The sequence below is a fragment of the Canis lupus genome, chromosome 36 (assembly GCF_048164855.1).
Source record: "Canis lupus baileyi chromosome 36, mCanLup2.hap1, whole genome shotgun sequence".
Taxonomy (NCBI): Eukaryota; Metazoa; Chordata; class Mammalia; order Carnivora; family Canidae; genus Canis; species Canis lupus.
Window position 1 is genome coordinate 24,304,271 of NC_132873.1, and position 12,518 is coordinate 24,316,788.

General features: G+C 37.3%; 1 protein-coding gene across 17 annotated transcripts in view; it reads left to right on the plus strand.

Moving 5' to 3' along the window:
• ANKRD44 (ankyrin repeat domain 44) overlaps window positions 1-12,518 on the plus strand; it is a 361,909-nt gene that overhangs the window by 290,167 nt on the left and 59,224 nt on the right. For all 17 annotated transcript variants that reach the window (XR_012025054.1, XR_012025055.1, XR_012025051.1 and 14 more), the window contains exons 23-25: window positions 5,514-5,597; window positions 7,079-7,224; window positions 7,675-7,757. Coding sequence is in view for 11 of the 17 variants with exons in the window: in XM_072813230.1 (XP_072669331.1) it covers window positions 5,514-5,597; window positions 7,079-7,224; window positions 7,675-7,757 (313 nt within the window). In the remaining 6 variants the exon portion in view is untranslated. The remainder of the gene's footprint in view (window positions 1-5,513; window positions 5,598-7,078; window positions 7,225-7,674; window positions 7,758-12,518) is intronic.

Sequence of the window (12,518 nt, forward strand, 5' to 3'; positions counted from 1 at the left end):
TATTGTGACATCTGATGATAGGTCATTACAAGGAATTGACAAGGAACTTTGGTTATTTTTGTTGTACATAACATTCAATGATAAGTAGAATCACGACAGACATTAGAACATATCAGAATTTTAAGAATTTTTAGAAACACTTATAATAACATATATAAATACAACATAAAAACATCATTCCACATTTGGCAATGCTTCTTATATAATTTAACAAACCAAATAAACCTAATTAGTTTAATATTTTTTTCATAAGGAATAAAAAAAAATCTTTTGAGATGTTCCAGATATCTTTTAAACATCCCAAACTTCATTCAAGGACAAAAATACTTCATTTAGAATTTGATTTGGGGGAAGTTTGTCCAAAATATCAAAAGATTTTAAAACACTTGGTTGAATAGGATCATAGGTCACTGTGCAATAATAAGCTATCCATTAACCAAAGGAATAAAGACTTGAAAGATAAATACAGAAAGTTACATAGTACCTAAAAAAACAAACAAAAAATCTCCTTGACTCTTTTAATATTAAGAAGACTGGGTTTTCTTAAGTAATTAAAGACTAAATAAAGATAGCCTAAAGCACAGTAAATTATTTTGGTAAGACACAAAATCTGCTTTAGAGGAGGATTACTTAAAAGATAAAAAACAAAACAAAACACCTTTACTTATGGTTTCTTATTAAGAGCAGATCAATAATCTAACTAAAAAAAAACTCTTTGTTCTTTTAACGGAGTGAAAACCAAATTCTAATTTTATACTAGTATACTTTGATATTAAAAGTCATTTTTTAAAAACTTAAATAAATCCATTCCAATCTTAGCCAGCTTGACCACACATAGAATTCCTTTTCCAAGATTCCTTTTCCATAGACCATTTACAACTTTTTATATCCATTCACATTTTGTACTAATTTTTTCCTCTCTTTCTTATTCCAAAAAAAAAAAAAAAGTCATCTTACTTGAGGAGAAAATTACTTTTCTCTTTTTTGTTACCAAAACAAGAAAACAAATAAAGCCCATGTCTTTCATTCTGTTCCTTATCCAAAAAATACATTCTACTTTTATTACCTACTTTTCTAACACAGTTATTTGCTCTCACACTTATTATTTCAAAATAGTGTTAATTGATTAAAATTCTTAACCCCTTGAATCCTTAACTCCTAGTAAAAAATAAGTAGGCAATAGTGGGTTGTCTGTTACATTGCCATTCTGTGGTTTGGCAAATTCATAAATAAATTTCATAATTTCTAAAGTATATCCTTCCTCGTATACCTTTCTCAATGTGGTACAAAACACGTGTACTAACGGAGCCAAATATCTGTAGTTCCTCTGTCTAAGGAAGCCAAAAGTAGATAAATCTGTGTTCAGTAATAATGTTTCAGAATTTTCTATGAATTGGAAATGATCTAGAAGTCAATGAATATCCATCATTTAATGTATGTCAGTATAACTTTAAGGTTTTAAGTTACCAAGCTTAATATTATTTAAGTTTTGGAAACTATTTTTATGTATACATATCATAAAGCATAATTATTGTTGAGAAGTTGATTTATAAGCTTTTATCTTACTTACCTCAATTTAATTTACTTGTTCTTAATGATTATGTTTGGATCACTCATGAAAATTTCATGATATTAAACAGCTAACTATCATCTTAAATTATCTTTCTGGCTGACAAATTCTGTAACAGTGATAACAAGAGCTCACTTGATTTTTAGCAAACCTAGGTCGAATAAAGTTTTATGTCTGCAGTATAAATGTTGATAAGTCTGAAGACATGCTTGTTTTAATTCAACCAACCAACCAAAAACTAGTCTTTCTTTACCAAAGATTTTTAAAGTAGATCATGTGAACCTGAAAAACATTTGGGTTAGTTTCTATATTTCAGAGAGTATTCTTGACTTGTGTAAGTGCTTAATGTTCTTTTTATTATTAATATTATTATATTAATTAACTAATTTATTTATTTATTTGTTGGGGGGGCACAGGGAGAGAGAGAATCTTAAGCTGGGCAAGGAGCCCCACCTGGGGGTGCAGTCTCACAACCCTAAGATCATGACCTGAGCCAAAACCACGCGTCAGAAGCTTAAGCACCTGAGCCACCAGGCGCTCCAAGTGCTCAATGTTCTTTAAGCCAATTAAATAGAGCTCTTTACAAATTAATTTTGGCAATACCATCTGAAAATAGAAAAAAATGTAACATACATACATAGACATACACACACATATAGACAGACACGAACAGAAATCTTATAGCTTTTGTTTTTAAATTTTAGCCTTTAAATGGGTATGATAGTACAAAACTCACTAGTTTATTTAACAACAACAACAAAACAACACAGATCCAAATTGTGTTTCTGGCAAATGGATTAAGTTATGATTACTGGCTTAGATGGCTTAAACTTTTTACTAATTTTAGGAGAGAAAAAAAGATTTTTAAATTTTAAAAAAATTCCATTATAGTTAATATGTAGTGTTATATTAGTTTCAGGTGTACAATATAGAGATTCAAGAATTCCATCTATCACCCAGTGCTCGTCAAGACTTAAGATTTTTTATTTCCCTAGTTTCCAAATAGCCTGTCTTTTCCTCTTTCTTTTTCTGATAAGAATTACCTCCCTTAAATGTGCATTTCAAAGAGATGGCCTAGATGTGAGTTCCTAAAGACGACCAGGCCTCAAAGGCACAGGGGCAGAACACAAGATCCTCCAAGAAGGACTTTTATTTATTTCATAAATCCAGGATTTTACAATTACCTACAAGCCTTTTGAGATGAATAAGGGTGTTTTGGGGATCGGTAAAAAGACTAGATGAGGCTTTTCTGGTCTTTGAAAACAATTTGTAAGGCAGGGAGTGTTGATTTTAATTCCTTAAAAAAAGGGCTGACCCACTCATCTACTACATTATTTTTAATTTGCTTCTTTATATCAAGGGGAAGATCTTTCTTCAACTAAGGTAGAAATCAAATGATTCCTTAGTTCTAGATTTAGAGCTGTTTGTCTCTGGAGTTCCCCCCATTCCCTACCCCTCACCCCAGGTACATAGTTTCATTTTAGCTTACCAGGAAGGCCTAAAAGAAAGTTACTATTTGGCTGTGAATACCACCTTCCTATTTGGCCAACTTCTGGCAAACCGTAAAACTATTAAAAAAAAAAAAAAAAAAAAGACCTTTCAAGTACCTTGTTAAGCCAGGACAAACAGTAAGTATCACTGGCAATATTGAACAATCCATGAATGCAAGAGGTGCCCCCAAAGATGGTACGATAGATACTACTTTCCCAAGATGCAGAGCTACCTCCCAAAGATAGCCAAAAGAAGGATTTAGGATAAGCAAGAAGACAATAGCAGTCCTTGGGAGAGAGAAGGATCAATAACCAATGGGTACCTCAAAACCAAATTCAGAAGAATCTAAATTTGGAAAGGAAGGGACAACATAAAATTATACCTGTCCCTCTTGACCAGCCACCACAAAGACTAGGAAAGCTGAATCTGGTTGGATTTCTCACCCTTTGCCTCCTCCTGTCAGGTTTCACAGTTTCCATTTGCAGGCTCCCGAGCGAGTGGGATTTAAAGTAGAGAGTATTACCCTGAAGGCATATACCAGAATTTGGCAAGATTTTTCAATTAATTTTAATTTTATTTCCCCTTGGCTGTTAGAGGGAATAACTGGTAGCAGTTAATTGGAGAATCCTTTGGCATCTTGTCAACACTGGAAGCAGCCCATATAGGGGCCCTCCTTTGAGGGTATATATGGGGGCATTTGAGTTGCTATCAAAGGATTTGCACAAAACCTCGTAGACAGTCTTTTTTCCAGTGTCCTTGTAGATTGCACATGAGACCTCAATTTCTGAGCCAGTGTTTTTATGCTGGTGCAATGGGGCAAGCCCAGGTGGTGTTTTAGGTTTCTGCCCTTTGGAGCAGTTGCATCTGTAAGGCCACTAACTTTGAAAATACTTGTTTCTGATCTTAAAGCCTCTTCACAGTAGAAAGGAAATTCAGAGGATTAGTAGACTGTGAGGACTCAGGTAAAGGAGGATAAAGGGCAATAGTAGGAGTCATATCAATCTCACAGTCTTTGTTTTAGTTCTCTCTTGTATCTTTAATTTTTCATTAGCCTTGACAATAAATCTTTCAGTGAAGCTATTTTGGAATCCTGAAGCTTTTTGGAAGCTTCTGCATACCAGCTAAAATTGGTATCCCATTCTCTGTTGATTTGGGAACCCTTGCTTTCAAGTGTACTTCTTAAATGAACGATCTTATCTAACTGGAACATTCCCCATGATGGACATTGTAATTCTGGGTTGCCTTAGTAATATTTTTGCCATTTTTGTAGATATCTATAGCATCTGGAACCACAGTTCTTACACATAAAATAAGCAACTGTGCTGGAAGGCAGAGTGCTCAATTCTTTGAAACTTGAAGTTTTTTTTTTTTTTTTTTTTTAAGCTAAGCCTTGAGTCTCTTGGAGCCAAATTAATACCTAAGGGAGATGTGCCATTGGGTTTGGGATTTGGGATTTGTGTAGTGTTTTACAGTGTACCCTGTTGTGGGGAAATTTTTTTGAGCTTGGTGAGTGACCTAGTGTCAATCTAACCTGCTCCATAATCGACTTATCCTATCACAGGAGTCTTAGATTTATGTGGTGATCACTCTAACAGCTTTTAAGTGCTCAACCCATGCGCATAAATTTCATAGCTTTGGCTTCTGAGATTCTCATTAACAATAGATCTATTACTCTTCACAAGCTTTCTTTACAAGGGTGGATGCCCTCATGGCTTTTAATAGTCCAACTTGTGCCTACTTAGATATTGATGTGCCATTGGCCAAAAACAGTCTGCATTTTTTTCTTAATTTATTTCCCCAAGCCTCCCAGGGGTTTATGCTGTCAAGGCCCCTGTTAGTTAGTCTTTTAGTGGCTGCCACCTACTGTAGACTTCCAATATAGCTATCGCAGAGCCATTCTTGGATCACAAAACCTTTCTGGGAACTTTAATAAACACTTTTCCTTAAAAAGTTTTGGATAAAGTTTGTTTGGCTTGGAGAATTGCACACAAGGGAGCAGACCTCAAACCCAAGAGTGATTCACCCTCAGCCCTTGGTAACAAGGGGAATAGTGAACTCTGAGGGTTCTGCAGGTGTCCTGCCTCTGTGCCTCCTCCTCCAGCCTATGAGTAGTCACCTTCAAATGCTACCCTCATCACCAACACTGTTAAAATGATTAAAGAAGACAATTTAGGTGATATAAATTTTATTTAGCACTTCATAAAGCAAGCAATTCTCCAAACTCTTGAGGGTGAAAACTGCCTTCCTCATGAAGTGTTAAATAAACTTTATTTGTATGACCTAAATTGTCTTCTTTAATCATTTGAACAGAACATAAACCACAGATATTTGCATCAGACATTTTCGAATGTATCAGATTGCTAAATATACAGTAGATAGGAAGATGGAGTAGGAAGGGATATATAAATTTTTAATGGAAAATTTTTAAAGGTAAAATCTATTTTCATTTTAGAATAAATGATCATGAGAATTGTGCATCATTGCTACTTGGGGCCATAGATTCCAGTATTGTCAATTGCAGAGATGACAAAGGCAGGTAAGTGATCCCAAGATGGCATGCCTCTTGTCTTGATCAATCTTAGTCTCTGCTTTGTGGTTGTATAAGTAGCCAAACATTTATTTTTTAATTGAAAAAGTAATATAAATAATATAAAAGCATTGGGGTTTTTTTCTTTAATTTTTTAAAAAAGATTTTTATTTATATAATCTCCACACCCAGAGTCGGACTCCAACTCACAACCCTGAGATTAAGAGTCACATGCTCTACCTCCTGAGCCAGCCAGGTGCCCCTATAAAGCACCTTAGTTCTTTTAAGAATTAAATGTATAATTAGGTATTATATATATTATAAATATATAATTAGGAGAAATTACTCTCTTAGCCCAAAAGCACCAGCCTGTTCCGTTGAGAAAGCCACCTTAAACTGTTCTTTTCAGATTTTTATATTCTCCCAAATATTTTCTATACATAGCTACCAACATAGATGAAAATATATGCTTATGTTCTTTTTATGCAAATGGGAGAATTCTATTACAATACTCTGCTTTTAGTGTATCTTGGAGAACTTTTCATGCCAGCATATATAGATTTACCGTACTCTTTTTAAAGGTGCATATTACTTCATTGAATAGGTATACTCGTTTAATCAGCCTGCCTTCTATTGAATAACGTTTAGGTTTTTTCCAACATTTTTGCTATTTCAAAGAGTGGTGCAGTGAACAGTCTAGTATACATCTGTTCACGTGACCAAGTATGTCTAGGAGATCAGTTTTTAGATTGAATTTTTTATTTTGATAAATAATACCAAATTGTGCTCCTAGAGAAATCAACTATCCATATTAGATAATGGGGGCTTTTTTTATTATTTCAATAGCCAATTATCTACAAATGTCAAACTTAGTTTTGAAAGTATCTTCTTTAAGAAGATACTTACTTGTGGGACTCAAACTCATGACCCTGAGATCAAGAATCATGTGCTCTACTGACTGAGCCAGCCAGGTGCCCCAATTCTGGAAGTATCTTTAATTTTTTTTTTTTTTTTTTTTATGATAGTCAGAGAGAGAGAGAGAGAGAAAGAGGCAGAGACACAGGCAGAGGGAGAAGCAGGCTCCATGCACCGGGAGCCCGATGTGGGATTCGATCCTGGGTCTCCAGGATCACGCCCTGGGCCAAAGGCAGGCGCCAAACCGCTGAGCCACCCAGGGATCCCTGGAAGTATCTTTATCAAAGATAAGAAAGAAGTCACTGGAACTGAACATCAAAGGGTCAGTAAGGACGCTAATTTTATTATCAGGACCACCACTTACACCCTCCAAAGTTAGGGAATGCCATTCACATAGGTGACTGTTCAAAGTCCACTCTGAATGGACTTTAGAGTAGGCCTAATTGTTATCTCTGCAAACTGAGAAGTTTTAAATCCCTAAGATGACACTGAGCACATATTTCTTCAGGCATATACAGAAAGAGAGTGTGTTAAATTTAAAGGAAGCTGAAATCCTATTTGTTTTAAATCATTAGGACACCACTTCATGCAGCAGCATTTGCTGATCACGTGGAATGCCTGCAGCTTCTTCTGAGACACAATGCTGAAGTGAATGCAGCGGACAATTCAGGGAAAACAGCACTGATGATGGCTGCTGAGAACGGGCAGGCAGGCGCTGTGGGTATGTGCTTGACTGGTGGGCTTCGCATTCATGCCCAACCCAAACTGGAGTAACATAAAACAGAGAAATCGGTTATTCTCTTGGTATATGCATGTAAAAAAGGCCAACATTTTATTTAAGCTCCTTGATTCTACTTGCTAATTGTCTTCAGTCCCCTGTTATTTGATTATTAGTGGACGTTGTCAAAGTGAACTGATCTTTCTGCAGTGAAAACTCTCAACAAATAGAGACCAAATGTAGCAACAGAATTATTTTACCTGGAAATAACAAAACAATAAAGTCAATTAAAATTAATGTCTATAGACCTTTGATTTCGATAGAACAATATGGCAATAAATTTTTCCTTTTTTCTTTAAAAGCATTAAATATGATGATGTGGCCATACTAATTTGAATGTGTCATTGCAATTACCATGTAGTCTAAATAACTCTCTTTTGGCTTTTTCTTTAGATATTTTGGTGAACAGTGCCCAGGCTGATCTGACTGTAAAGGATAAAGACTTGAACACACCCTTACATTTGGCTAGTAGCAAAGTATGTACATGAATTTGAAATAATGTTACTTAGCGTTCTAATAAGACTAATACCACTTAAATGCTGTTTCAGAAGTGTGTTCCGTGGCTCTTAATTGAGATGTACATTTTCCCAGGGTATTGTCAACTATAAGCCAAATGGAAGGGGAAGACACAAAGGGCAGACCCACATAGGGGTTGATGAGGATATGCCTTTCATGGCATTTGCCACTGTATTCTTATGTGGTCTGTCTTCATACTGCCACTGTATCTGTTTCCATGGGTTGTAGTCTCATATCATCTTAGTTTTAAACAAGGTTAGGACCTTAGTTATGTGGCTTCTAAAAGGTGTACTTGTTTTCATTTTGTTCCATTTGAATACGGTAATAACACAGCCAAAAAATACTCACCTTTGAGGCAAATAAATGCATTCATGTACATTTCTACCCTCTAACTTTTTTTCTGGTGCATAGTTCAATGAAAGGAATGTGTTTGAGGTCTTTTGTTTTTGTTTTTGTTTGTTTGGTTGTTTTTTTTTTTTAAAGATTTTATTTATTTTTTCATGGGAGACAAAGAGAGAGAGAGAGGTAGAGACACAGGTGGGGGAGAAGCATGCTCCATGCAGGGAGCCCGACGTGGGACTCGATCCCGGGACTCCAGGATCACACCCTGGGCCAAAGGCAGGCACTAAACCACTGAGCCACCCAGGGATCGGTTTTGTTTTTTTTTTTAATAGAATTATGTTCACATGTAGCTCAAGATTCCTGCTCGTGTAAAAGATAAATGATGTATAAATAAATATATAATTTTACAAAAGTGAGATCACAATGTTCTAAAGCCCACTTTTGTTACTGAATCATATCTTATGGATATCTTTTTTTTTTAAAGATGTATTTATTTATTTATTTTAGACAGACAGGGAGAGATAACAAGGGGGGCGGAGGGTCAGAGGGAGAGAATCTGCAAGCTGACTCCCTGCTGAGCACAGAGGCTGATGTGGGGCTCTGTCCCACGGCCATTGAGATTATGACCTGAGCTGAAATCAAGAGTTGTACACTTAACCAGCTGAGCCACCCAGGTGCCCCATGATTATCTTTGTTTTAGATATCAAACTGTATAGTATTTTAGAAGATGTATGGATTTCTACCCTAAGAATGTGCCATCCTGGGTTGCTTGGGTAGCTTGGTGGTTGAGCGTCTGCCTTTAACTCAGGTCATGATCCTGGGGCCCTGGGATTGAGTCCCTCATCAAGCTCTCCACAGGGAGCCTGCTTCTCCCCCTGCCTGTGTCTCTGCCTCTCTCTGTGTGTCTCATGAATACATAAGTAAAATCTTTTTTAAAAGTGCCATCCTTTATTCAGTCCATCCCCAACTGTTAGACATTTGCTTGTTTTCAAATATATACTACTATAGATGATGCTAATTTTTTTTTTTTTACGATTATGGATGTAATTTTATTTTATTTTATTTTATTTTATTTTATTTTTTTTATTGGTGTTCAGTTTACTAACGTACAGAATAATACCCAGTGCCCGTCACCCATTCACTCCCACCCCCCGCCCTCCTCCCCTTCTACCACCCCTAGTTCGTTTCCCAGAGTTAGCAGTCTTTACGTTCTGTCTCCCTTTCTGATATTTCCCACACATTTCTTCTCCCTTCCCTTATTTTCCCTTTCACTATTATTTATATTCCCCAAATGAATGAGAACATATAATGTTTGTCCTTCTCCGACTGACTTACTTCACTCAGCATAATACCCTCCAGTTCCATCCACGTTGAAGCAAATGGTGGGTATTTGTCATTTCTAATAGCTGAGTAATATTCCATTGTATACATAAACCACATCTTCTTTATCCATTCATCTTTCGTTGGACACCGAGGCTCCTTCCACAGTTTGGCTATAGTGGCCATTGCTGCTAGAAACATCGGGGTGCAGGTGTCCCGGCGTTTCATTGCATTTGTATCTTTGGGGTAAATCCCCAACAGTGCAATTGCTGGGTCGTAGGGCAGGTATATTTTTAACTGTTTGAGGAACCTCCACACAGTTTTCCAGAGTGGCTGCACCAGTTCACATTCCCACCAACAGTGTAAGAGGGTTCCCTTTTCTCCGCATCCTCTCCAACATTTGTTGTTTCCTGCCTTGTTAATTTTCCCCATTCTCACTGGTGTGAGGTGGTATCTCATTGTAGTTTTGATTTGTATTTCCCTGATGGCAAGTGATGCAGAGCATTTTCTCATATGCATGTTGGCCATGTCTATGTCTTCCTCTGTGAGATTTCTGTTCATGTCTTTTGCCCATTTCATGATTGGATTGTTTGTTTCTTTGGTGTTGAGTTTAATAAGTTCTTTATAGATCTTGGAAACAGATGATGCTAATTGTAGAGATTTTTTTTTAAAGAATTCTTTACTCATTCCTTTAAGATAAATTCCTCAATGAGTCTAAGGCTATGAATATATTTAATCCTAAATGGGCCTCTGATAAGATCACAATTGTTTACACTCCACCAGCAGTGCATCAGAATGAAAACTCCATGTTATAGTGTAATGCCAGCTGACACCAGTGGTGGTAGTTTGTTTCAATATGGTGACAGTATTAAAGATGTTGTCTGTACCCAGTGGTATGAGATGCTTTGGCTATTCCTTTCACTGGTTGCATTTTCTCACTTCATGCTCTGGGAAACCCATGGAAACCCCAAAAAAAGGTTCAGTTTCATGAAGTTTATTTCTTTTTTTTTTTTTTTTGCATTTTTTTTATTGGAGTTCAATTTGCCAACATAGAGCATAACACCCAGTGCTTATCCCATCAAGTGCCCCCGCCCCACTGCCCATCACCCAGTCACCCCAACCCCCCCACTCCCCTGCCCTCCCCTTCCACTACCGCTTGTTCGTTTCCCAGAGTTAGGAGTCTTTCATGTTCTGTCTCCCTCTCTGATATTTCCCACTCAGTTTCTCTCCTTTCCCCTTTAATCCATTTCACTATTTTTTATATTCCCCGAATGAATGAGACCATATAATGTTTGTCCTTCTCCGATTGACTTACCTCACTCAGCATCATACCCTCCAGTTCCATCCACATCGAAGCAAATGGTGGGTATTTGTCATTTCTAATGGCTGAGGAATATTCCCTTGTATACATAGACCACAGCTTCTTTATCCATCATCTTTCGATGGACACTGAAGCTCCTTCCACAGTTTGGCTATTGTGGACATTGCTGCTATAAACATCGGGGTGCAGGTGTTCTGGCATTTCACTGTATCTGTATCTTTGGGGTAAATCCCCAGCAGTGCAATTGCTGGGTCGTAGGGCAGGTCTATTTTTAACTCTTTGAGGAACCTCCACACAGTTTTCCAGAGTGGCTGCACCAGTTCACATTCCCACCAACAGTGCAAGAGGGTTCCCCTTTCTCCACATCTTCTCCAACATTTGTTGTTTCCTGCCTTGTTAATTTTCACTATTCTCAGTGGTGCGAGGTGGTATCTCATTGTGGTTTTGATTTGTATTTCCCTGATGGCCAGTGATGCGGAGCATTTTCTCATGTGCCTGTTGGCCATCTGTTTGTCTTCTATGGTGAAATTTCTGTTCATGTCTTTTGCCCATTTCATGATTGGATTTGTTTGTTTCTTTGCTGTTGAGTTTAATAAGTTCTTTATAGATCTTGGATACTAGCCCTTTATCTGATACGTCATTTGCAAATATCCTCTCCCATTCTGTAGGTTGTCTTTGAGTTTTGTTGTCTGTTTCTTTTGCTGTGCAGAAGCTTTTTATCTTGATTAAATCCCAATAGTTCACTTTTACTTTTGTTTCCCTTGTCTTCATGGATGTATCTTGCAAGAAGTTGCTTTGGCCAAGTTCAAAAAGAGTGTTGCCTGTGTTCTCCTCTAGGATTTTGCTGGATTCTTGTCTAACATTTAGATCTTTCATCCATTTTGAGTTTATCTTTGTGTATGGTGTAAGAGAATGGTCTAGCTTCATACTTCCACATGTGGCTGTCCAATTTTCCCAGCACCATTTATTGAAGAGACTGTCCTTTTTCCAGTGGATAGTCTTTCCTGCTTCGTCGAATATTAGTTGACCATAGAGTTGAGGGCCCATTTCTGGGTTCTCTATTCTGCTCCGTTGATCTATGTGTATGTTTTTGTGCCAGTACCACACTGTATTGATGATTACAGCTTTGTAGTACAGCCTGAAATCTGGCATTGTAATGCCCCCGGCTCTGGTTTTCTTTTTCAGTATTCTCCTGGCTATTCAGGGTCTTTTCTGATTGCACAGAAATCTTAAGATGATTTGTTCCAACTCTCTGAAGAAAGTTCATGGTAGGGCAGCCCTGGTGGTGCAGCGGTTTAGCGCCGCCTGCAGCCCAGGGTGTGATCCTGGAGTCCTGGGATCGAGTCCCACATCGGGCTCCCTGCATGGAGCCTGCTTCTCCCTCTGCCTGTGTCTCTGCCTCTCTCTGTCTCTCTCTCTGAATAAAAAAATAAATAAATGATCTTTAAGAAAAAGAAAGTCCATGGTATTTTGATAGGGATTGCATTAAATGTGTAAATTGCCCTGGGTAGCATTGACATTTTCACAATATTAATTCTTCCAATCCATGAGCATGGAATAGTTTTCCATCTCTTTGTATCTTCAATTTCTTTCAGAAGTGTTTTATAGTTTTTAGAGTATAGATCCTTTACCTCTTTGGTTAGGTGTATTCCTAGGTATCTTATGCTTTTGGGTGCGATTGTAAATGGGATTGACTCCTTAATTCCTCTTTCTTCAGTCTCATTGTTAGTGTATAGAA